Source organism: Schistocerca americana, chromosome 8, assembly GCF_021461395.2.
Source record: "Schistocerca americana isolate TAMUIC-IGC-003095 chromosome 8, iqSchAmer2.1, whole genome shotgun sequence".
NCBI lineage: Eukaryota > Metazoa > Arthropoda > Insecta > Orthoptera > Acrididae > Schistocerca > Schistocerca americana.
Window position 1 is genome coordinate 279492267 of NC_060126.1, and position 26246 is coordinate 279518512.

Genomic DNA, 26246 nt, shown 5'->3' on the forward strand with positions numbered 1-26246 from the left:
GTGGGGGAATCTGGCGCATCTAAGGCAATTTGACTATAACCTTCATAGTGTAATACCTAGAGGCTCAAATTTTCGTCTAGAATTAGCAGCATGTGTTTATTGTAAGATAACTTAACACCATACAGCTACACACTTTAGAAAAAAAACTGATAATTATGACATCATTGGGCTGTGTCATTTTACTCTAAGTGCTGGGTAAAATGACACACTATGTGGGGTAAATTGGCAGAAGGAATGGTATAAGGTATTTAATTCTATACATCTTTTAGTAAAAAATGCGCGTATTCAATATCATGATTATTAAACCTAATACTTAACAGCACAGTTTACAATGGAAAATATCAGTTTAATTAACTATGGAATAGATACAAAACAATGATAATAGTTTTCTTAAATCTGGAGACAAAAATAAAGAAGGATACTTGAGTATAAGCCTATTCAGTAATTTGTCTCTTGCAAATGCGTAAAACAATTAATGCTTCTTCAGAGAGGAGCCACAGTTATAATTCAGGAGCGTTCCACCCACTGCATTAGGAAAGCCGCGAAAAAGCACAAGAAATACAACAGTACCATTTCTCGCCATTTTAGACGAATTGACAACAGACTACGCACAGGTTGCTGGTGTGTTATGATGGATGGCGCTCTGCCTGTTAGAAGTCCCATTACGAACAGCACTGACGGCATTTCTTAATTCATCCGCCATCCAAGACGCTCTCTCTGTTTAAAGGGTGTATGTCCTCGGCATTTGAACAGATGAACCCATTCTTATAAAACTGATGCACTATGTTATTTTGATTTCATTAAATATGCGATTTAGCTGCCTACTGTCATTGGTCAGAAAATGAAATGGGATAAAATGACGCACTGGGCATTTGTGCGTCAAATTACCCCAACGAGCACGGCAAACTATAGTTCCACACTCGTGGCTTGCTTAAGAGAAATGATGCTTATATAATCGTGAGTGTTAATGTCCAGAGATACACATAAGAACAAAAACTTGTATTTTAGTATAGCAATAAAATGGCTTATCTGATAGAAACTGGAGATCAGATATTAGAAGAAATAAAAGCACACTCTTACTTCTTGTGCCGAGCATTAGCAAGTTATGGCTGAAGCCCATGCATGGTTATTTGTACAACTGAGCATCAGATGACAGCACAGAAGAGCTACATAAGCTCTCACAGTTAAACACATATTTTCACCAACTGCGACATAATCGCGTGTACAAACAGTGATCCAATACTGTAAAATGTTTTATTGTTCCAGTCTCTGATCACAAATGAATTCTTCAGACGATGACCGGTTTCAGTCTGTAATGACCATCTTCAGATCTTTTTTACACCGTGTCCTAAAATGATACGGCCATAATGTCATCGTCAAGACATATAAATGTAATCAGCATAGCATCGTCACATAGATTTAAAATATGGTGTAGAATAGGCCACATCGTCCACATAGTGATTATTGACAACTCATTTGTGATCAGAGACTGGAATAATAAAACATTTAAACACATACTGATGTGCGCCATTTTACCCGCCGCGCCAAATTGTCCCTGTCTTCCCAACTATATACTGACCCACTCCATGAATAAGTACCGCTGACTTTCATGGTCCCACGGAACCTGGTAAATAAACCTAAATAAAGAGAACCCACCCTCCTTCCAGTAAGCATCTTCCACAGATCGGTCTCCACACCTATTCAGTGTAGTTCCACTTAATTTTATACTGTGTCTCTACATTCAAATTAACGTTTAACTTCGACTTCATAGCAGTCCGAATGCTTCGATTTTCTTCTTCTCCATATTTTCACACAATACGTACATTTTTAGGAAGTCTTTCTTCATTTCCATTCAATAGTTGATAGTGTAGAGTTTTGCTGAAAAAAAGCTTGATTCCCACGCGCCAGCATATTCCTCGCTTCGGCCATATTGTGTAATTCTACTTCATCGATAGCAGAATTCTTGCACTTCGCCCGCTACCGTGCCGTTCCCATTCTTGATGTTAAGCAACTCGTTATTTTCCATCTACTACTCTTCATCACGTTCACTTCGGTTTGTTTACACTTGAACCATGTCCTGTTCTAAGCGAAATGTTCATTCCTTTCAGCGTATCTTGTAGTCTTCCTTACACCTGGTTAGTAGCGCTGTGTTGCCTGCGGAAGTGAGAGTCAGTATCCGTTTCACTTTCACATTTACATAATACACTGTTTGACAGTTGCTAAGGGACAACTGATACTTGCTAAGGAACAATTGGAACAACTGGCAATTGCTATAGAACAGCCGGGTCTAGTGAAGCAGGGGATACAACCCGTCGGATTTCACCAATGACGTCAGAATTGGCAAGAGAGCATTTATTACGCAGATGAAAGCATAGAGTAAATATCTCTCGAGTGAGCATTCACATGCGCAGAACAGATTTTGTGTTGTCAACATACATTGCCGGCCTGGTCACGTGTTCTCGGGACGCGTCCTGTATATTTCGAATGTCAATGCATCCCTAGCACAGACGGATTTTTTTCGTACGTGTCGTGGATTATTTATATATGTTGCGCAGACATTTTAACACTATCCATTTGATACCGGGAATAAACCAGCTACGTAACTTTTAAGGGCAAGTGTTACTGCAAATGGTTCAAACGGCTCTGAGCACTATGGGACTTAACATCTGTGGTCATCAGTCCCCTAGAACTTAGAACTACTTAAACCTAACTAACCTAAGGACATCACACACATCCATGCCCGAGGCAGGATTCGAACCTGAGACCGTAGCGGTCACGCGATTCCAGACTGAAGCGCCTAGAACCGCACGGCCACACCGGCTGGCTAGTGTTATTGCATTCTGCTACTTTGCGATAGGTGTCACAGTTCAGATGCACTCGATTTTTGGTAGTTTTCGGTATGATACGGCACTTTATAGTATTACAGAGCCTGACGTACATTTTTGCAGTGATAGTCTTGCAAAACGACTTGACAGTACGCTAGTACTTTTGCAAGTCTCCAAAAAACACCGAATTTGCCTCACATTAGCGATTATGTTCCTGCTAATGCGTCCTTTTTTTCTGCTGTTTCTGCGTATTTATTTTCTAGTTTTTGCGACCTAAAGCACAATTTTTCTTACTGGTGACACTTTGAAGTGTTTATTTAAAGCATTTTACGTACTTGCTCCCAGTTTATTAAATAAATAGTAGACTGAGTAAGAAGGGGGGAAAAGGCGATCGGAGAATAAATGTACTGTAAAGCAAATACAGTTGGTCATGTAACAGTCAAGGCACCATTAAGGGAAGCGGAAAGTGACACAAATGAAAGCGTTTGGGGACACGTTTACTAATATTTCACTCTTCTTAATCAAATGGTGAAGAAAATAAATTGAAGGCAAAATACACCAAAGAAGATGAATGTGTTCTTTGATTAGCTACACTATTGTGTTTTTTATTTGATTTGTGCAGAAAATGTATTTAAGCTGAATGCAGAAATTGGTAGTAGGTGCTGTGGAAAACTGAAAATAGTTGGTATAGCATCTACCTTCAGCCACACACGTCCAGATTTTTCTCTTTCTATACATTCCTCTTCAAAGCGTTTTGAACATACTTTGGAATATTTTGTGGGCACAAAATTACTTTTCATTTTCTGGAGCCACATCTTTACTCGTTGTTCATCCTTCGGGAAACTAAAATATAAATCACACACAATCATTCTCCATGTCCTAGACACACTTAACATGGTCTCCCACTGTAACCTTATAGTAAACAAAAAGGTTTGGACACACATATTATACAAAGACAATTAGAGACTCCGCCTTTATTGAATTTATCTGTCTTTCAAATCTATACACATAATCGACAAGTCACTGATAAATGCATGGAGGATAGTATTTGCTGAAACAACTAACAATTCCCTTTCCTGTTCCACTAACAAATTTACGAGAGGAAGCGATTGTTTGTAAGCTTTTGTACGAGCCGTAATATTTATTGTATAGTCATAAAATCATAGAACAATAGGTCTACAGAAAAAAGCCTTAATTATAATGCGTCTCGAAATTTTTAAACATAGTACCCATGAAAAGTTACTATCCCTCCTTTCACATATTTTTCTTTGCATCCGTAGCAACAACAGTAATTCTCCATCGCTATTACGCTATCAACAAAAGGTGAAAACACAACAAAAACTCTTGATATTATAAACTTCAACTCTGAGGAAAGCACACACGCACAGCGAAGTCCCGAAAACACGTGACAATCCTGGTTTAATGTTGACAACATGCGCAGAACGCAATGCTCACTACAGAGATATTTACTCTATAGATGAAAGAGCTGACAAGATTGTTCAGAAACAAAAGAATACGACAGACGAAAAATACATTTAACATATATCAAGTATTATTTTCACGTTAAGGATATCGCGTGCTTGTATCGTATTATTTCTGTGGAAAATGAAAGGGGAAAAATGGATAGAAATATTTGTCGCATATAATACGTACCTCACGTCACATATATATGGGTCGTATCTCGAACCTCATTCGAACTGTATTGTTAACTGCAGTACGGGATACAAGTTTAGCGTACGTCGATTTCTTCGTTTCCGTTAGCATTAATATCCTGTTGCTCTGCTGAACTATATAGGTCAACTGAAGCACGGGATACAAATTTTACATGTGTTGTTTCTTTCGCCTCTGCTACCACTAATAGTCTGTTCTTACGCAGATAGTAGTATTACCGATGGCAGAAGAAGGAGCTACGTACATTATATTTGTACCCCATACCTCCGCTGACCTATATATATGTACACTCCTAACGAAAACGTGGAAATGGACATACGTTACTTTTGCAACCTGTACCTCAGTTGAACTACACGAAGAGGCAATAAGACGACACATGCACAATCTGTATCCCGTGATTCGCTATGGGGTACAGTATCTGTTCGCCTTTGATGCTAATAGTACCGACTGAAAGTTATAGTTTTGATTACAGCAGTGACAATAGTATCCCATTTTTAGTGGGCCTGTATGGCTATACACAACATTTGTATCCTGCTCTTCCAGTTGACATATATAGGTAAACCTCATCAATGTTACATATGTCGTTCTTTTCGAATAGGTAGTGTCAGTGTAAAGGTCAACTGAAGGACGGTATACAAATTTTAGTTGTATCGGGCGTTTCGCCTTTAATATTGTTAGTACAGATTCGGAAACGAAAGAATAACGACAGCTGCGAAATTTCTATTACGTACTGGAGTACACGAAAACATACGAAATGACGTAGTACAAAAATGAAGTACGTCAAAATAGTCAAATGCAGTAAAAGAAAATAAAAATGGAACACTAAACTTACCACGCGGGAACAACTTAAAAAAACCGAAGCTCGGCTCGCCTAGAAAGACGTCAACAAAAATCACATATCCACATACACAACAAGCAAAAAATTACGAAAAAACTCACACTCACACACACACACACACACACACACACACACACACACACACACACACACACACGCACGCACACACGCATACACACACATTCACCCCCACCCCCTTCCCATCCTAATGTGAATTTGTTGTTGTTGTGGTGTTCAGTCCTGAGACTGGTTTGATGCAGCTCTCCATGCCACTCAGTCCTGTGCAAGCTTCTTCATCTCCCAGTACGTACTGCAACCTACATCCTTCTGAATCTGCTTAGTGTATTCATCTCTTGGTCTCCCTCTACGATTTTTACCCTCCACGCTGCCCTCCAATACTAAATTGCTGATCCCTTGATGCCACAGAACATGTCCTAATAAACCGAACCCTTCTTCTAGTCGAGTTGTGCCACAAACTCCTCTTCTCCCCAATTATCTTCAGTACCTCCTGATTAGTTATGTGAACTACCCATCTAATCTTCAGCGTTCTTCTGCAGCACCACATTTCGAAAGCTTCTATTCTCTTCTTGTCCAAACTAATTATCGTCCATGTTTCACTTCCATATATGGCCACACTCCGTACAAATACTTTCAGAAACGATTTCCTGACACTTAAATCTATACTTGATGTTAACAAATTTCTCTTCCTCAGAAACGCTTTCCTTTCCATTGCCAGTCTACATTTTATATCCTCTCTACTTCGACCATCATCAGTTATTATGCTCCCCAAATAGTAAAACTCCTCTACTACTTTATGTGTCTCATTTCCTAATCTAATTCTCTCAGTATCATCTGATTTAATTCGACTACATTCCATTATCCTCGTTTTGCTTTTGTTGATGGCCATCTTATATCCTCCTTTCAAGACACTGTCCATTCCTTTCAACTGCTCTACCAAGTCCTTTGCTGTCTCTGACAGAATTACAATTCATCGGCGAACCTTAAAGTTTTTATTTCTTCTCCATGGATTTTAATATCTATTCCGAATTTTTCTTTTGTTTCCTTTACTGCTTGCTCAATATACAGATTGGACAACAACGGGGAATGGCTACAACCCTGTCTCACTCCCTTCCCAACCACTGCTTCCCTTTCATGTCCCTCGACCCTTATAACTGCCATCTGGTTTCTGTACAAATTGTAAGTAGCCTTTCGCTCCCTGTATTTTACCCCTGCCACCTTCAGAATTTGAAAGAGAGTATTCCAGTCAACATTACCAAAAGCTTTCTCTAAGTCTACAAATGCTAGAAACGTAGGTTTGCCTTTTCTTAATCTAGCTTCTAAAATAAGTCGCAGAGTCAGTATTGCCTCACGCGTTACCATATTTCTACGGAATCCAAACTGATCTACCCCGAGGTCGGCTTCTACCAGATTTTCCATTTGTCTGTAAAGAATTCGGGTTAGTATTTTGCAGCCGTGACTTATTAAAATGAGAGTTCGGTAATTTTCACATATGTCAACGCCTGCTTTCTTTGGGATTGGAATTATTATATTCTTCTTGAAGTCTGAGGGTATTTCGCCTGTCTCATACATCTTGCTCACCAGATGGTGGAGTTTTGTCAGGATTGGCTCTCCCAAGGCTGTCAGTAGTTCTAATAGAATGTTGTCTACTCCCGGGGCCTTGTTTCGACTTAGGTCTTTCAGTGCTCTGTCAAACTCTTCACGCAGTATCATATCTCCCATTTCATCTTCATCTGCATCCTCTTCCATTTCTATAACATTTCCCTCAAGTACATCGCCCTTGTATAGACTCTCTATATACTCCTTCCACATTCCTGCTTTCCCTTCTTTGCTTAGAACTGGGTTTCCATCTGAGCTCTTGATATTCATACAAGTGTTTCTCTTTTCTCCAAAGGTCTCTTTAATTTTCCTGTAGGCAGTATCTGTCTTACCCCTAGTGAGATAATCCTCTACATCCTTAAATTTGTCCTCTAGCCATGCCTGCTTAGCCATTTTGCACTTCCTGTCGATCTCATTCTTGAGACGTTTTTATTCCTTTTTGCCTCCTTCATTTACTGCAATTTTATATTTTCTCCTTTTATCAATTAAATTCAATATTTCTTCTGTTACCCATGGATTTCTACTAGCCCTCGTCTCTCAACCTACTTGATCCTCTGCTGCCTTCACTACTTCATCCCTCAAAGCTACCCATTCTTCTTCTATTGTGTTTCTTCCCCCCCATTCTTGTCAGTTGTTCCCTTATGCTCTCCCTGAAAATCTGTACGACCTCTGGTTCTTTCAGTTTATCCAGGTCCCATCTCCTTAAATTCCCACCTTTTTGTGAAATTAGCTAACATATTTCGGACCGTACATTTGCCCGTCACGTTTAATGAAACATTTAAACGGGTAATATGTTTGATGAATACTGCACCTCCGTGAATATTCGTCTAAGCGACTCTCAAGTGTGAAAATCCGGCGTTTCCCTTCCCTACAAGTGATCTGACGCTGACTAAAAACCCTCTGTGCTATTTGTGCAAGCCCCTGTGGATAATGATCTGAACTCAATACTGTAATTGACTACGAGATTCTGATAACCCCTTTCCCCTATATCGCTATACGAAGAAAAACCATCTGTAATCACGGTGGAACCCTCTGCAAAATGATCTTAATTTAAGCTGACCAAAACTTCCTTCCTTCGATTGGGTACTACTTTAAACACAACATCGTCACATTCTTGACCTGAAACTACAGGCCCCCAAACCCATAATCCCACCAGAGGTTTCCCCGCTGTTGTACTTCCTTTTGCAAAAATGCGACTCGTCATTTCGGACCATAACACACGACACCCCCCCCCCCCCCCCAACGGTCCCCTATATTTCGCGTATTCCCTGCAAAAAGAGTACCAATCCACAACTGTACGCTTACTCATACGACATTCATGGACACACAGCCACACAGGATATCTCAGACACCATCAGTACGTGATTTTCATAATGTCTCTCAAGGCGAGCTTAGATTTTTCTAACTACGTCCCTCGTCTAATGGACCGCCACAACCGGTCTTTCCTGTAGCGCCATACGAATAAGTCATGAGTACGGCGACGAGATAAACTTGTGAGGCGCATATGTTCGCCGCACTCACGACATCGAACATACTCGGCAACGAGACTACACATTTGTAAGAAACAAATCGTGGCCAACATGTCTACGCTCGTAGCCTCTCTCATATCATCTATGTTCATCGGAACAGATAAATCAATACCTACAAACGAAAATGAGATACTAAAAATTGTCCTAAAATAAAAAAAAAACTAATATTCCAAATTAGCTCAATATCAGTAAGAATGAAATTAATTACGGAATGAATTGCAAACAACCAATTATTTAAATAAATGCACACGAAGAATATTTCGAGTAATACGTAGCGATCTCTTTTATAATCACATTCAATTATCCTAATGTACAATGATAGCGCTTATCCGGAACACAGAACTGTTTTATCATCTATGGCCGAAAGTGAAGAAATTGTTATGTATGAATAATGTATGACGTCATTGGTCAAAGTCGACGGGTTGTATCCCCTGCTTCACTAAACCCGGACAGCCGACAGTTGCTACGTAACACCCGAACAATGATAGTAACAGGGAATATAGAGGGCAGGGCACGTTAACTGCAGCGGTGCCTGTGCTCAATCGCTCTGTATGCATTCGACAGTTCATGCAGTAGGGGGTTTAACGAAAGTGGATATGGAACCGATTAGTTCGACCTTCCGTGTGGTACGGCAATAGGTTTTCAAGAAATCATTTGAATGTTTACTATCACGGACAAGCAGTTGGACGGCTCAAAGGCGGTCAAGTGCCACCACTTTGCCGACAGCAATGGGTGCGTGCAAAAGGAGAATCTCGTGGTTCAAAAAAGTCGCTGAAGGTGGAAATGCTATCGAAAGCATGCCGGTGGTCATAGACAGCCCACCACAGCGCAAGAGGATCGATACGTAGCCATAGTGGCGGAAAGGAGCGGGCTTCTCACTCCTAGGCAGATCACTGCACACTTCGCAGCTGCTATGTATGAGAACCACTTTGCTGCGATTAAATCGGGCTGGTTTGTATGGTCGGAAGCCTGGTAATTTCCAAGAATGATTGCCTATCGAAGTCACTGGGTCCAAACGGTACATATCGAACGTGCGATCGTAAATCGAAAATGTGATTCTGGCGGGCGTTATGAGTATGTTTACGTTGGTCACTACAGCAACGACAAAAGAAGAGCGTTACAAAAATATTTGTAATTGCAAAGGAGACGACTTACCTTACTCGTCGTTGGTGTTGTCGTCATCTGAAACTCCATTACGGTGGTCCGGATGGATAATTTGGAAGAGTCGAACCATGTATTCTTTCTGATACTCGTTCGTTTTTCGCACTGTCCGCAATGAAATTGTAACGGTATTCAGCATCGAAACTGTTCTTACGAAGTTTTACACACTTCGCACCACCACAGTCTACACAGTTCCTTCTTTCCTCGTCCGGTAGTACTCCATATTTGGTACAAAAAGGTGAACAATTTTCTACGCTGCATAAACATGGAATTAGATTCTTCCACGTCAGAGAATTCGCAGAAGAAACGTCAAGAGCACCAGATATCCCATTCACTAACGACATAAATCGTCTCGGTTTCCCTAGCAACTCACAAATAATTCACGGAGGTATGCAATTTAGAGCAAGTAAGGGAACGACGGAAAACAGATAAAAATGGCGATCACAAATAATTGATTACAAGGCCCGCCACCGGGGTCGCATGATCGATTTCCGATCGCATGTTCAATATGTATCGTTTGTACCCAGCGACTTCGATAGGTAATCATTCTTCGAAATTACCGGAAGCCTATTTAAAAAATGGTTCAAATGGCTCTGAGCACTATGGGACTTAACTACTGAGGTCATCAGTCCCCTAGAACTTAGAACTACTTAAACCTAACTAACATAAGGACATCACACACATCCATGCCCGAGGCAGGATTCGAACTTGCGACCGTAGCGGTCGCGCGGTTCCACACGGTAGCGCCTAGAACCGCTCGGCCACCCCGGCCGGCGGAAGCCTATTTAACACATCCAACTTTAACCATGCCACTGTCGAGAAACAGTTCGTTGGTCTAGGGACCATACTAATTGGTCACCAGCAGTGGTCCAGAGTGATGTTCTCCGACGAATTCCGCTTCACTGTGGCAAGTGATTTTGACCACCAGTTACTGTGGAGAAAGGGGGGAACATGTTACGCACCACAGAACGTTCATGAACATAATCGCGTGACCTAGATGTTATGGTGTGGGCAGGCCTTACGCACAATGACCGAATACCACTAGGTACTGCAGATTATTCTGGATCTCGCTCGTCTGTTAATGGTGCGATAGGTCCCGAATTTCTGTTTATGGACATGATCGTTGAGGTATCGGACACACTGGAAAGTGAAGATACTGATCTTTTGGAATAGCTATAGAGCATGCCTGAGGTGCTGTTGGCAGACATGTTTCTCAGCGAACACCCTCTGCCTAAACCGTGCAAGAAATGAGAACCACTTTGAGAGAGAAGTGGGACAATGTCCGACAAGCAGTGCTCATCAGTTTGGTCGTTAACATGAATATCACGTGCAAAATGTGCATTAGAGACTTTGGAGTGCCTCTTCCTCACTGGTGTCGACTTTCATGTTGGGAGTCTGACCTTGTCATACATGAACGTTATTTATGTCTGTTATCCTGCTTCCTCCTGTGGTGAAGTCTGTACCATTTTTCATTGTAAATGTACCACTCCATCTTTATGGCTTATATGCTGTGTTTCGCCTCGTCCATCATTTCCTGTGATTATTCCCGTCCAGAAAAGTCTCTGTTCCTTACCAGTTGTCAGGCATTGTACATTCTGGCCAAAATATCACAAGAACCTGAGAAATGGAGGTTCACTTAGTGAGCCATGGAATAAAATGGCGCAAACGCCACACAAAAGGAAAATAGTAATCAAGAAGGGGGCAAAGAAGAAAGAAGAAAGCGAACATGCCGAAACGACAGAGGAGTCTTGTTCTTTCGTAGTCCGTTTGTGCTGATACTCAACTCTTAAAATGACCTTGGCATACAGACCTCTGCTGCCTTCTGATCAAGCTCGCTTTTATTCCTAGGCTATCCTCCAGCCCTTATGTGTCTAGTAGATGCAAGTGAAACATCGCTTTGCGTCAGTGCTGTAATGGAGCAGGTGCGAGATGCGTTTAAGTAGTTAGCGGTATTCAATCCATTTCTTTCTTGGCAACGTACTGTAACCTTTCTTTACGTAGCGTGTAATCCTTGAACTCAATACATAGTCTAACGATTGGAGAAGCTGCCGTCGTTTCATGGATACAGAAAATCTGTGCATGTATCAGAACACTCTAAGTAATACACAGACGAAGTGCATCAATATCAGAACTATATTTTGAAAGAAAGTGTCGAAGGCAACTTTTAGAAACAGAAGTTGTTTATTATTGCGGGAGAAAGTAATTTATATTTTTAACGCTTTCGGCAGACACTGAACCAACCGCTGAAAGTGTACCGGTAGTCAGACAACTGCACTGTAATTAAATTTTTTTAATTCCTACATCAACTGGGAAAATAAATTTTTAATCACCGCGCTGATATAATCTTTAAACAGAAGCTACAGAAGGTACTAAATTGTATTTTACCATGACGGATGATTGGAAAACATTTCTGTTAGGTGATGGCACTAGCTTGATAGAGAAGGGTGCCGAGTGCCAAAATAAGGAATGTAGCAAATAGTGCAGATCGAGGTATAAGTGTATAGCTCGTAAAAAATAAATTTGTGCTAAATCACAGCAGGACCGAGTTTTTCCAGTTGCTAACATATAGTCAACTGAAACTGACGTTTCGATTACACACAATGGGCATTTGTTTAGTGAAGCTAAACAGTTAATATTACTAGGTGTTCGATTAAACAATAGGCCGTCATGGAAGCCCATGTTCAGGATATTGTTCAAAAACTGAATGCTACTATATTCACCATTAAAGAGGACCAGCAATAAATGAAAGCTCAACACAACAGTTAGTCTAACTTTCTTGTTTCTATTCGTTTGTGTCATACGGCACTGTGTCCTGGGGTAGTTCTTCCCTTTCACGAAGGTAGATTTTGGCTCAGAAATGGGTATTTCGAACAATATGTACTGTAAGCGAAGATCTCCTCTACCCCTGCTCAGGAGTCTGGAAATTCTAACTTTGGCATCTTAATCCTTATTTCCTTTGATGTTGTTTGTTGTTAACAGTATGAGCTTATTCCCACGAATTATCAGCTTCAGTCATTTATAATACTAGGCAGAAATCGAACCTGTGTTTGGGTCTCGCCTCCTAGGCTGTTGTGCAGAAAGGTATGCAGTATTTTGCTGCATCAATTTTCACTAAGCTACTACAACAATTAAACAGAAATCTTAGTAATAACCTTCAAGTCCAAACTGAAGGTTTTCCGCATGGCTCACCCCTTCCATTTTGTCGGGGAGTTTCTGGGAAAAAATTGAGCTTATTCTTGTACTGTATTATTGATTACTCCATATATTATTGATTACGCTAATACACGGTGATTCTAAAAGGACTTAACAAATTCGCTTACACGCAACATTTTAGTGAAAAACGTTATGCAGGTAGGAGACGTGTCACTTTGCAGTAAAATACTGTTGTAGTATTCCAAGCTAGCTGTTTACACATAGATATTACGTCGTCAGATTAACTGTATTTCTTGGGGATAAAAAAAAGTGTTGGTGTAAGCGTCTCAGTAAAATAATAAATAATGTTGGAGCTTATCGTGTCGTTTGTTTTTGAAAATTTCGTCAGATTCTAACAACCCATGACTGAGAACAGATAACTCATCGCATTCAGCTACAGACAAGGCTACATCAAAAAACCCTAGTGCGACATTTATCACATTTTGTAGAGATATTTATCACACAACGGGTATTAAATGATTAAACTTCCATTCCATTTGTACTGATGTTCATCATCATCTTCAATATGAGGGTGACCGAGCGGTTCTAGGCGCTACCGTGTGGAACTGCGCGACCGCTACGGTCGCAAGTTCGAATCCTGCCTCGGGCATGGATGTGTGTGATGTCCTTATGTTAGTTAGGTTTAAGCAGTTCTAAGTTCTAGGGGACTGATGACGTCAGTAGTTAAGTCCCATAGTGCTCAGAGCCATTTGAACCATTGTGAATGGAAGCATATAGCCTCCTAATGAAATCTTGAGGAAGTTCTATCCACGCCTTAAACACATACTGAGTTAGTCCACGAAGATTGCTGCCTGAAGACAGGTGTGAAAGTATTCATCTTCTCATCGTATCCCAGACATTCTCTGTGGGGGGTGAGTTCCTATGGGCCCAAACTGCTGAGGTCATCGTCCCTGGCCTTACACACTACTTAATCTAACTTAAACTAACTTAGGCTAAGGACAACACACACACACACATGCCTGAGGGAGGACTCGAGTCCCTGACGGGGGACCGCGCGAATCTTGGCAAGGCGCCTGAGACCGCGCGGCTACCCCGCGGAGCTTTGAACAGAATTTACCATTCTTGCAACGTACTGTCAACAGTTATCAAGTCAGTGCAGCTGCCATATCTAGTTTCTCCACACACCATCATTACACGGCTTAGATAGGTTTATATGTCGAGAACTGTCGGTTCCTGTGATTGTATGTTGGTGGCAGAATCACAATATAAAGAAACAAGAAACCAAATACGCAATACATAAAACCAGTATCTTCAACCACACATGTCTGGATATAAGTGTATGGAAGATAATGTCATGGATGAGCAAAATCAAACAACCTTAAAAGCATTTGGAAATGCTTCAGATCTTCCTCGGTGCAGAATGCTAAACATAGCCGGCTGAAGAACAAATAGGTCTACTGTTTGGACTTCTTCGCTGATCGCAGTTGGTAACCACGACTGTGAATCCCCATATTTGGAGGTTAAATCTGATTGTTTCAGTTCCAGAGAAAAGTGACTGAGAGAACGATATGTACTTCATTTCTACAGTGCAGTGTCTAAGACAGTGCGTTGACGACCAACAGCCGCATTGAGTTTAGACTGAATCGCGATTACGGCTGTGCATCAGCTGTAGAATATTTCAGAAAAAATTAAAGTTTGTGCTGGATCGGGACTCAATAACTGATTTTCCGCTTGCCGCTGACCCACTCTGTGCGGGAGTCACGGTAAAACAGTACGAGCACAAGTGAGAGTAGACAACAGCACAAATGGACATTTGGGCCGCTCCTGGAAGCGTACTCGGAGAACCAAAGTGGATGAGATGACTGCTTAAAACAGGTGAGAAATCTCGGTTCGGCTCTAGATCCATTATAACATTTCATTTGTTCTGAAATATTCAACAACTGATGTGGAACCAAAAATGTTCAAATGTGTGTGAAATCTTATGGGACTTAACTCCTAAGGTCATCAGTCCCTAAGCTTACACACTACTTAACCTAAATTATCCTAAGGATAAACACACACACCCATGCCCGAGGGAGGACTCGAACCTTCGCCGGGACCAGCCGCACAGTCCATGACTGCAGCGCCCCAGACCGCTCGGCTAATCCCGCGCGGCGATGTGGAACCATAATCGCAATTTGCGAGTTCTTTCTAAATTGAATGTGGCAGTTGTCTCAGACACTGCATGACAGTATTTCATGCAACTTCAAGGCAATGACCAGAGCAAAGAGTGTCTCACTTTGTGTGGGAATCACAGCAAAAAAGTAGGGGAAAACGGGAGAGTAGACACCAGGACAAATGTAGATCTGAGCCGCTTCTGGAAAAGTGCTCGGATAGGGAAAGTAGTAAATTTTGGTTTGAGTCCCGGTAGAGCACAAAATTTCATTTCTTCTGCAATATTTTACAGCAGATGCGGAACTAGAACGCAGTTTGTGGGTTCATTATATAATTCACTCCTCTTGGGTTGCCAGAAGGAAGAGTTTCATATGGTGACTGCTCAATACTTGTGATTTCCATTATTCCATAACTGCTTTGGCTAGAGTTATATACATGATGTGTATAAGATTATCTCTGTATTCAGATAGCGCCAGATCGAGCTTAAAACTCAAGCTTTCGAAGATTAACACCATGCACTTCCTCAGGAGATGTCAGTTTGCTGGGAGCGAAGTCTGCTTCCTTTGTAGTGGCGTTCAAGTTTGAGGTTGATTGGGTGACATTGCTTGGAATTATAACATCTGTTGGTAGTGACGTCAGTGGGAGGATAGGATCCACATGGACAAATGCAGGAAATCGGTATCACTGTATTATGTCCCTCCCCCTCTCCTCCAACAGGCTGCGAATGAGTGCCGGAAGGAGAACTTAGACAGATCCCCCAACCCCACCATCAGTTCACTCCATGAGTTACAAATTTTGGTAGTATTTCTTACTTCTTTGAAAGCGCTACGTCTAAAATGCTGGTGTCTAGACATCATTCAGATTATTACCTCCGTCAGCGTTATAATTGTTGCTGCACATGGGAATTTCTAGCACTTCTGTGGATTATCAATATAGAATATGATTTCCCTAGCTTTCTGTCAAGGCGTTTATGCTGAAACACTTCCCGTCAGTTTATTTTCTCTATCTCTATCTAGAGAAGAGATAAATAAATCTCCACTGACCATTGCCACAACTATTACAACTGTTATTAAACATATTTCCGTCAAAACAAGCAAAGACTATGAGCTTGCATGAAGAAAGATTCTGTTGATCATTCTTTATCTCAATTTCTGTAACGGATCAATAAATGTAGGACGCGGAAATAATTTTCTAAGCCAAATTGCGAATGGTCGAAGATTTCGTTGTAGGGGCGCTTGAAGAAACGTAAGTAATGGAATTACTTTCAATTTAATTAGGTTCCATAAGGGGATCCTGCGTCACGGATGTGTTAGCATTTGGCTGTAGATGAGTGAAAGACAATTTAGCAACGATATTGGCAACAACTGTCCACAACGTGCAAGATATTCAGTGTTTTTTTAAATACCCAGAAGGCACAGAACACAAACTAAAAGCAGAGGGTGAAATCGAGATTATTAAGTTGCTTCGCTGATCATGTCCCTGCAAATCGGGAGCTGGAAAATTATTTCTGGTTCTGAACGCTCGGCACAGTATCACAGACCGCAGTCAGTTATGGATATAGCCAGGACGACAAACGACCATTTCGTTGTAGCTAAGCTTAGGTAATTGAGAAACGTAAGGCTGGTGCGAAGTAATATTCTAGGTCGTTCCAGGTCAGCTGCGACACTTCTGCGTAAAAATCGTTAATACTTGAATAGCAGTATAACTTGGGAAAGACATATAACGTCCTGCACTTGGCATGATTAGTTTTCTACGCGTGCAGCTGCTGAGATATGCCTGTTGGAAACTGTGAACGGCGTAACTAATTAAATTTCTGGTAAAAGAAAGCTTTGAACCAACAGACAATAAAAGAAAAATAACTGCAGGTACAGAGGGACAAGTTAAGGGCGTGAACGGCATCCTTTCACCCGCGAGCTTTAAAGGTTAGTGAAGGACAGTTAAAATTAAGTAACGCCTGTTTCACTACACTTTACGTCACTCGGTGCACCTGGCGCTCAGTACCAATTCTGAAACTGAGTGTACGATTGTGAAATATGTTTCAAGGGACTCGAATGTCTGTAGATGCACTCGTGTGCATTGCACTTGATCGTTTCTAATTAACGATGTTCAAATAAACGAAATTTCGCCAGCTGTTGAGGGCCCTGCATGTTTCACGTAGAAACTAAGGCATTGATAAGAACATACTCCATGTAGTTTTAAACGATATCATACCGCCGAAAGATAAAAATTCCTTTTCTTTGTCATCGGTCTTCCGACTGGTATTATGCGTCCACTATTTCCTATTCTGTGGCAATTACTTCATCTCAGAATAGCAGTTACTCCCAACGTCCACAGATCTTTATTTCATGTGCACCAAGCCCCGTCATCCCCTACAATTACTTAGTACTGTGTAGGCAATATCCTAGTGCCTTATCGCCGGGCCGTCAGCCTATTTCTAGTGATTGGTCTCCAAATCTTCATTCACATTTCTGAGCAGAACCTCTTGACACATTTATCTTTTCCGCTTTGTTATGGTTCTACATTCTAAAATCACATTTGAGACTCTTCCGTTCTCCATTTTTCGCATTTTCCACAATCCACGAATCTCACGTGCATTTCCGTGCTCCTAGGGCAAGTTCTCAGAAAATTCCGCCTGAAACTAAGGTCTAATTTTGGATTCCGTAGAAATATTGGAACACGTGAGGAAATACTGACCTTACGACTTATCTTAGAAGAAAGATTAAGGAAAGGCAAACCTACGTTTCTAGCATTTGTAGACTTAGAGAAAGCTTTTGACAATGTTGACTGGAATACTCGCTTTCAAATTCTAAAGGTGGCAGGTGTAAAATACAGGGAGCGAAAGGCTATTTACAGTTTGTACAGAAACCAGATGGCAGTTATAAGAGTCGAGTGACATGAAAGGGAAGCAGTGGTTGGGAAGGGAGTGAGACAGGGTTGTAGCCTCTCCCCAATGTTATTCAATCTGTATATTGAGCAAGCAGTAAAGGAAACAAAAGAAAAATTCGAAGAAGGTATTAAAATCCATGGAGAAGAAATAAAAACTTTGAGGTTCGCCGATAATTCTGTCAGTGACAGCAAAGGACTTGGAAGAGCAGTTGAACAGAATGGGCAGAGTCTTGAAAGGAGGATATAAGATGAACATCAAGAAAAGCAAAACGAGGATAATGGAATGTAGTCGAATTAAGTCGGGTGATGCTGAGGGAATCACATTAGGAAATGAGTACCCTTAAAGTAGTAAAGGAATTTTGCTATTTGGGGAGCAAAATAACTGATGATGGTCGAAGTAGAGAAGATATAAAATGCAGACTGGCAATGGGAAGGAAAGCGTTTCTGAAGAAGAGAAATTTGTTAACTTCGAGTATTGATTTAAGTGTCAGGAAGTCGATTCTGAAAGAATTCGTATGGAGTGTAGCCATGTATGGAAGTGAAACATGGACGATAAATAGTTTGGACAGGAAGAGAATAGAAGCTTTCGAAATGTGGTGCTACAGAAGAATGCTAAATATTAGATGGGTAGATCACATAAGTAATGAGGTGGTATTGAATAGAATTGGGAGAAGAGGAGTTTGTGGCACAACTTGACAAGAAGAAGGGACCGGTTGGTACGACATGTTCTGAGGCATCAAGGGATCACAAATTTAGCATTGGAGGGCAGCGTGGAGGGTAAAAATCGTAGAGGGAGACCAGGAGATAAATACACTAAGCAGATTCAGAAGGATGTAGGTTGCAGTAGGTACTAGGAGATGAAGAAACTTGCACAGGATAGGGTAGCATGGAGAGCTGCATCAAACCAGTCTCAGGACTGAAGACCACAGCAACAACAAATTTGATATTACCAAATATGAAACTTCCTGGCAGATTAAAACTGTGTGCCGGACCGAGACGCGAACTCCCGAGACTCGAACTCCCGAGACTCGAAGTCCTGAGTTCGAGTCTCTGTCCGGCACACTGTCTTAATCTGCCAGGAAGTTTCATATCAGCGCACACTCCGCTGCACAATGAAAATCTCATTCTTAGCAAATATGACCTCGCAATGAATTTATTCCTAGCTTATTCTAGTCTGTTTTGTCAGTCCTCCTTGTTTTATAATTCATGCATTATTTTATTTCCTCGATAGCAGAGTTTCTTCATCTGTTCCGAGGCAGCCAACATAGTACTTAAGCCACTAATCTCATTTCTGCTGCTCTTAAATAATTTCGTTTTTCCTCTCTCTCAATCAAAAATGGTTCAAATGGGTCTGAGCACTATGGGACTTAACATCTGAGGTCATCAGTCCCCTAGAACTTAGAACTACTTAAACCTGACTAAGCTAAGGACATCATACACATCCATGCCCGAGGCAGGATTCGAACCTCCGACAGTAACAGTCGCGGGGTTCGGGACTGAAGCGCCTAGAACCGCCCGGTCACAGCGGCCGGGGCTCTCAATCAATTTTCTGTATATGATAATGAACCCAGATAATCGCGAACAAATTGTCAGTGCCACTTTGCGCTCGGAAACATACTGCCGTCACTGTAACATCAGTTAGAAAACGGAACATACCTGCGCAATCACGATATTCTAGTGTTCATGCGGCGTCGTATGGGGAACAACGTTCTGCGGATTTTCTGATCTGCAACTGCCACAGTCCAACCTAATCTTCACCCATCATTAGAGCGGAATAAAGAGGCTGGTTCTGCGGTAGAACCATTCGCGCAAAAATGTTGACAGCCGTGAATGACGTATAACTGAAATAGACTCCACCTTCGTAGCATCTCCTGAATTAACACTGAAATAAAGATCAAATAAAATGTCTTTTCCTCTTCATTATATGGCGTCATTGTATCCAACATTAACGAGTATTCTCAGTCCATTTGTCACATAGTAAGAGGGGAGTGTGGAAGCGGAAGTCGAATGGCGTACTTAATTGTTTAATTCAACCTCTTGCGTTTCATGGAACATTTACAAGGTTACAACACTTTCAGAATATTGTCCGTCTCATTTTATGCCCTTGTGTCACTCAACCGTTGGCTGAAACACGTTGTCATTCCGTCTGAAGTCATGCTACGTGCTGTCTGAGCTGTTCTCGTTTCAAAGTTTCCGTATTCTGGAAGACGAATGAAAAATTTAGGAATATCTGACTGAATGTCGATTAGGATTCAGTGGTGATTCAGGCATAGGGGATGAAATAAGAAATCATTATAGGAGAGATGTTTCAGTGAAGGGAAAGAGGCTACACACTAGATCTAGATAATGTTTTTGACGACGTGAACTGGGAAAAGCTTGTAACTGTACTGAAGGAAAAATAAGATGTTTCGAAACTCATACGGCTTTATGCATTCCTTCAACCTGATCCTACAGCCCACAGTTAAAATGAAGGGTAAGAGCATCAGTAGGACAGAATTAAGAGGAAATATATGACTATATTTTCTAAAGCCTACTCGATTCACATGTATGTAGAAGATACGACTGAGCGTTGTTTATTAAGGAACAGGGGACTAAAACGGCGGCTGAAGAATTTAGGGTTTGAAATTTGCCTGTAATACGGTTACTGTAGCCAGGGATAGAAAATTGCTCCAAGAAAGGGTAGAAGAAATCAATGTTTCCGGAGAAGATCGTAGAATGGAAATAATGTAAAGGAAACGAAAGCAAATACAGCTGGAAGAGAAGAAAGGGTATAAACATGACAGGGGACAAACTGAAATATGTACAAGATTTTAATTATGTAGGAAGTACAGCAGAAAGTAAACGAAGAGACAGAACAAGCATTAAATCGAAAATAGCTATGGCAAAACTGCCTTTATCTATTAAGAGGACGATTTTCTGTAACCCTATGAGTCTAGAGTTAAAGGAAAGGTTAATAATATGGTTTGTCAGGAATATCCTACTAACTTTCTCCTAGGCATGGACGATAGTGAAGGAGGGCAGGCAGTGGATTGAAACTCAGATTTGGATATGGCGGAGAACGGAGAAAATAAAATTGATAGAGAGTGAAAAACGAAATGGTGGTGAGGCTTATGAGAGAATAAATTAAGTGGATGCCATAGAACATAGGAAAACAAACTGGAGAGGAGGAAAAGGATGACAGAGTCTTAGAAACCGTTTAGGAAGCACGTGTTCTGTGGAAGAAATGACACGGACGGAATGCGATTCAGATCCTGGACGATCTGCTTAATGGATATGCATACAACAGTCTAATGGAGGAAGTACCAAAAGTGGAGACTACACACGCAGCAGAAAACTGAAGATGTTGAACCACGTAATGGTTTCAGTAGTTTGGGACACTAATGGTTGTTAACTGCAGAAACATGTGGAACCAATTTATGTTGGCCAAGGCACACCAGTATTCCCACAACATAGACAGAAAGAAACCTGACTTTTATGCTTTCTTCGGTCAAGGTAACGAGGCAGGAGGCCCAACGCTTCCTTTACAGATCGACCGTATCTGCTTCTGGTTGCCCAAACAGAATATTTGCATGTTTCTGTAATTTCTTTAACTACAAAGCTGCTGATTACGTGACGTAGCATCAAGGAGGACAAACACGGCGATGAGACAGACGTGTCTCTACGGATGACAGTTGGTCACATGATTCCACAGCAGTGTGTACTATAAGCATCTGACGAAAAAACCGGTCAGAATGACCCCTCTGCTCTACGAAAAGGAATTATGCTATACTTTGTTCCTACTTCAGACGCCGCACACATTCTTTCTACCACCGTAATTTTAATAACTTGCAAGTATGTTGTAAATTATGTTTACGCTCCTCAAACCTTCCCAGTATGAAGTTAATTGCGGACTGTAGAAAACCGGATGAGAGTCGAAGCTTTTGAAATGTGCTGAAAATTAAATAAACGCGTAAGACAAAAACTGAGGAGGTCGGAAAGCACTGACTAGAACTAGGGACACGGTTACAGGCCGACATGAGGAGCCGCGCAGGGTAGCCGCGCTGTCTTGGGGGCCTTGCCACGATTCGCGTGACTCCCCGCGTCCTAGGTTCGAGTCCTCCCTCGGGCATGGGTGTGTGTGTTGTCCTTAGCGTAAGTTAGTTTCAGTTAGATTAAGTAGAACAGAGGATTCTCCCATAAGTGGTCCCATAGGAACTCACCCATGAGGAAATAACATCCATTGAATTTGTCCTGCAGACTGCAAAGAAGATATACACTGAAGCACAAAAGTCGTCAGCTACCTTCCTCCAGGCGTAGTGCAGCAACTCGACGCGGCATGGACTCAACTGATCGGTTGAACTCCTCTGCAGGAATATTGAGCCATGCTGCCTGTATCGCAGTTCATAACTGCGAAAGTGTTGCCAGTGCAGGATTTTGCGCACGTACTGACCTCTCGATTATGTGCCATAAGTATTCGACGGGATTCATGTCGAGCTATCTGGGTGGCCACGTCATTCGCTTGAATTGTCCAGAATGTTGTTCAAACCAATCGCGAACAATTGTGGCTCGGTGATACGGTGTATTGCCATCTATAAAAATGTCATCGTTGTTTGGGAACATGAAGTCCATGAATGGCTACAAATGGTCTCCAGAAAGTCGAACATAACCATACATTTTCAGTTGTCACCATCGAGGTACATCAACAACACCAGTCGGCAGCTGAGGGCTTCAATTAATGATCATTTATTCTAGAGAACCTGCACGGTCATCATTGGTGTCTGTTCTTTCGGGAACAGTTACTATCTTCATATACACATAGTTAAAGGCTACTCGGCCATTGACCTTCGTCTGTGCGAATGCGCACAGGTTGGCCGAACTTTTACGGGAATCGTCACCTTAGTTGGCGCGACTAATGAGTGGATGGGCAAATATCTATTAGGAACATTACATATGTAGATTGTGGGCAGTTGGAAATGAGGGTGTCATGGAAGGCGTGCAAAGGATAAATCCCTGAGGTCGCGCTATTCATCTGTGTCCTCGGTGGCTCAGATGGATAGAGTGTCTGCCGTGTCAGCAGGGGACCCCAGGTTCGAGTCCCGGTCGGGGTACATATTTTCAGCTATCCCCATCGAGGTACATCAACAACACCAGTCGGCAGATGAGGGTTTCAATTAATTATCATTTATTCTAGAGAAGCTACACAGTCATAATTGGTATCTCTTCTTTCGGGAACAATTACTATCTTCATTTGTATATATATATATATATATATATATATATATATATATATATATAACCATTTCTGGTCAACGATCGGTTCAGTTGGACCAGATGAGCCAGTCCATTCCATCTAAACACAGCCCGTACTATTATGTATCACTACCAGCATGCAGAGTACCTTGTTGACAACTTGGGAACCTTTGGGCTTGGCGGGATCTGCGTCACACACGAACCCTACCATCAGCTCTTAACAACTGAAACCGGGACTCATTTGACTAATATTTGTTAATGGAACACACCGCTATTTGACTGTTTTATTGTTTATTTAAGTACAACCCAGGTTTCGGCCTCTTATGCGATTTTCCACTATTTCGTTTTATGTCTTTAACATATATTGGAGGCATAAAATAAAATACGTGAAAATGGCATGAAAAGCCGACTCATGGAATGTGTTTAAACAAACAAACAATAAAACAGTCAAATGGAAGTGTGTTCCTTAAAAAAAAGGTACAGTATAGCTGTTGCTCAGCAACATAAAAAACTGTTTATTTGACTACGCTACGGCTTGCCAGTCCTCTAAGGTGCAAAGGATATGGTCACGAGCCTAGGAGAGGCGCTGCAGGCGATATGCTGTAAGCAAAGACACATGCGTCGGTCGTCTGTTGCCATAGCGCATCAACGCCAAATTTCGCTACACTGTGCTAACGGATACGTTCGTCGCACGTTCCTCACTGATTTACGCGGTCTTTTCACGCAGCGTTGTCTGTTAGCACTGAGTACTCCACACAAACGCTGCTGCTTTCGGCCATTATGTGAAGCCCACCGGCGGCTGCGATGTCCGTGAGGAGAGGTAATGCCTGAAAGTTGGTATTTCCCAAATGGACTGTCCCTAGTGTCTAGGTCCAGCTACCAATCCAGAGTGAACTAACTCCCGTCTTGCGGCCATAATCACGTCGGAAACCTTTTCACGTGAATCACTTGAGTACAAAAGACAGCTTCGCCAATGCTCTGCCATTTTATACCTTGTGTACGCCATATTACCGCCATCTCTATGTGTGCATATGGCTATCCGATGACTTTCGTCGCTTCTCTGGATACATGGTGTTTCCACACCTTGCCTTTAGATGTCAAACATAGAACTGTGAACTACGCGCTGTTAGCCTGCCACACTAATCGACGTTTCCGTTTTGTTTCAGCATGCCCGGGCATCACGAGGAGGGCTTTTATAGGGTCCCTGCAGGTGGAGGTGCACCAGTGTTCGTGAAGCAAGGCTATTACACGTACACGGACGGTACTGGAGAACGGCACACCGTGTCCTACGTCGCGGATGAGTACGGCTATAGGACAAGCGGTTCGTGAGAGCTATACCCAACGGCGACCTAGACGTCTGGTCTCTGGGTAGCTGCTCTTCCTGCACATCGAGTCATCTGGAATTGGAGCACCTGCTGAAACACACCTGTTCCTGTTCGAAAAGTCGATGAGTGTTGTCACGTCTAGGTCTGTTCAGCGCTGGGTAGACGCGTTTACCTGCAAACTTATTTCAGATGTTCTCGATACAAGCAGGAACAATAATCAACACAAAGACCTATCAAGGACTTCAGTCATGTGAAGACAAAATGCAACCACAGAAAACATTTCTTCGTATTATCCTTCCCATTTATTGGTCCTCTTAGCGACATTCGCACAAAATCCGTGTTCTTCGTCATAATATTTCGATCATTCTTCCACGTGTTAAAGTTGTTATTAACGCCTGAACTGTGTGTCCGGGAACTGAGTAACTCTCGTATAGGTGATGTCGAAGGGGAAAATATTATTCGTACAAAGAGGAATATCTTTATTCTCAAATACAAAGGGATGTGAATCGTCAGTAAGAAGATTCCGCAATATTTTGCAGTACTTGCGAAGCAAAGAACACGTAATAGGAATTCTTCGTGAGCAATTAAGCTCTCACGTGTAAGATCCACCACCGGCAGTCGAATTCGTCTTAATGACACAATGCTTTTATTTCCCATGTCAGTTGTCCTATTTGGTTTTAGTACAGCTATACGGCGGTTGTACAAAGCGAACCTAATTTGTCATTTAGGTTCTAAAACCGTTTATGCTTCCGTTACGGTACCCTCGTTTCCACTGTAACCAAGTATTGCACCACACAGATAATCTTGGACTTAATCTCAAAACAGCAGTCCACTCAGTACCGTAAAATAACCGGTTTACTGTAACAAACCAAATACTAGAAATGTTTGCTCTTATCAGCAAGTGTATCTCACCCCAATTATGAACATAATAAGCAGTTTCTGTTCCAAATGTTCAAATGTGTGTGAAATCATATGGGACTTAACTGCTAAGGTCATCAGTCCCTAAGCTTACACACTACTTAACCTAAATTATCCTAAGGACAAACACAAACACCCACGCCAGAGGGAGGACTCGAAAATCCTCCGGGACCAGCCGCACAGTCCATGACTGCAGAGGCTCAGACCGCTTGGCTAATCCCGCGCGGCAAACAGTCTCTGTCTGAGATTCAAAATATTGTCTGTTTTTTAATGTGTATAATAACTAATCTGTGTGAAGCGAAAACTTTGTGTATTATTTATATCATAATATCTATGACAATTGTCTGAACCAAAATGTATTTATTGTAGAATCAGAACTGACTAAATGTATGTAAGCTACCAAGGCGGTCACTTGAAGTGCTAGTGTAAGCAAAACCGTGAAGAACTGAAATGGTGAAACTATGGTCAAATTATGCTTTGATACAAACAAATTCATGACCCCAAAAATCAATTGCCGATCGCTATCCGACTACGACAATGAAAACCAAGCTAAATAAGCAGCTAACCCAAGTCGCGCAATTTAATAAATAGCAGGCACAGCATCAATAACAGAAAGTCAGTGAACGTGAAAAACGCTTTTAAGCTGATATCTAAACTACCAAAGTGTAATAGAGGACAGCTTATGGTCTATCACTGTGCAATGGGGTCACTGTGCAATGGGGACTGATGCCCTTTAATGTAATTGCAATACTCAAATATGAAAAGAGAATAAGAGGTAGTAGCCTAATTCTACTTAAAGTCTGTTGAATGATGTTGCAGTTCGGAGTATATCACAGTGTATAAACTGGCAGATAAATCTAGCCACATCGAGCTAACACTCTGCGTAATTTAGGACATGTAACATGAACAAATACACTTTATACAATCACCGTCAACGTCG

General features: G+C 41.6%; 1 protein-coding gene across 1 annotated transcript in view; it reads left to right on the top strand.

The window, feature by feature from the left end:
* The window catches only part of LOC124545766 (mucin-5AC-like), a 50614-nt gene extending 26222 nt beyond the window's left edge, over positions 1–24392 (top strand). The window contains exon 3 of the mRNA XM_047124711.1: positions 24230–24392. Within this exon, the coding sequence (XP_046980667.1) occupies positions 24230–24392 (163 nt within the window). The remainder of the gene's footprint in view (positions 1–24229) is intronic.
* Positions 24393–26246: the final 1854 nt, after the last annotated feature.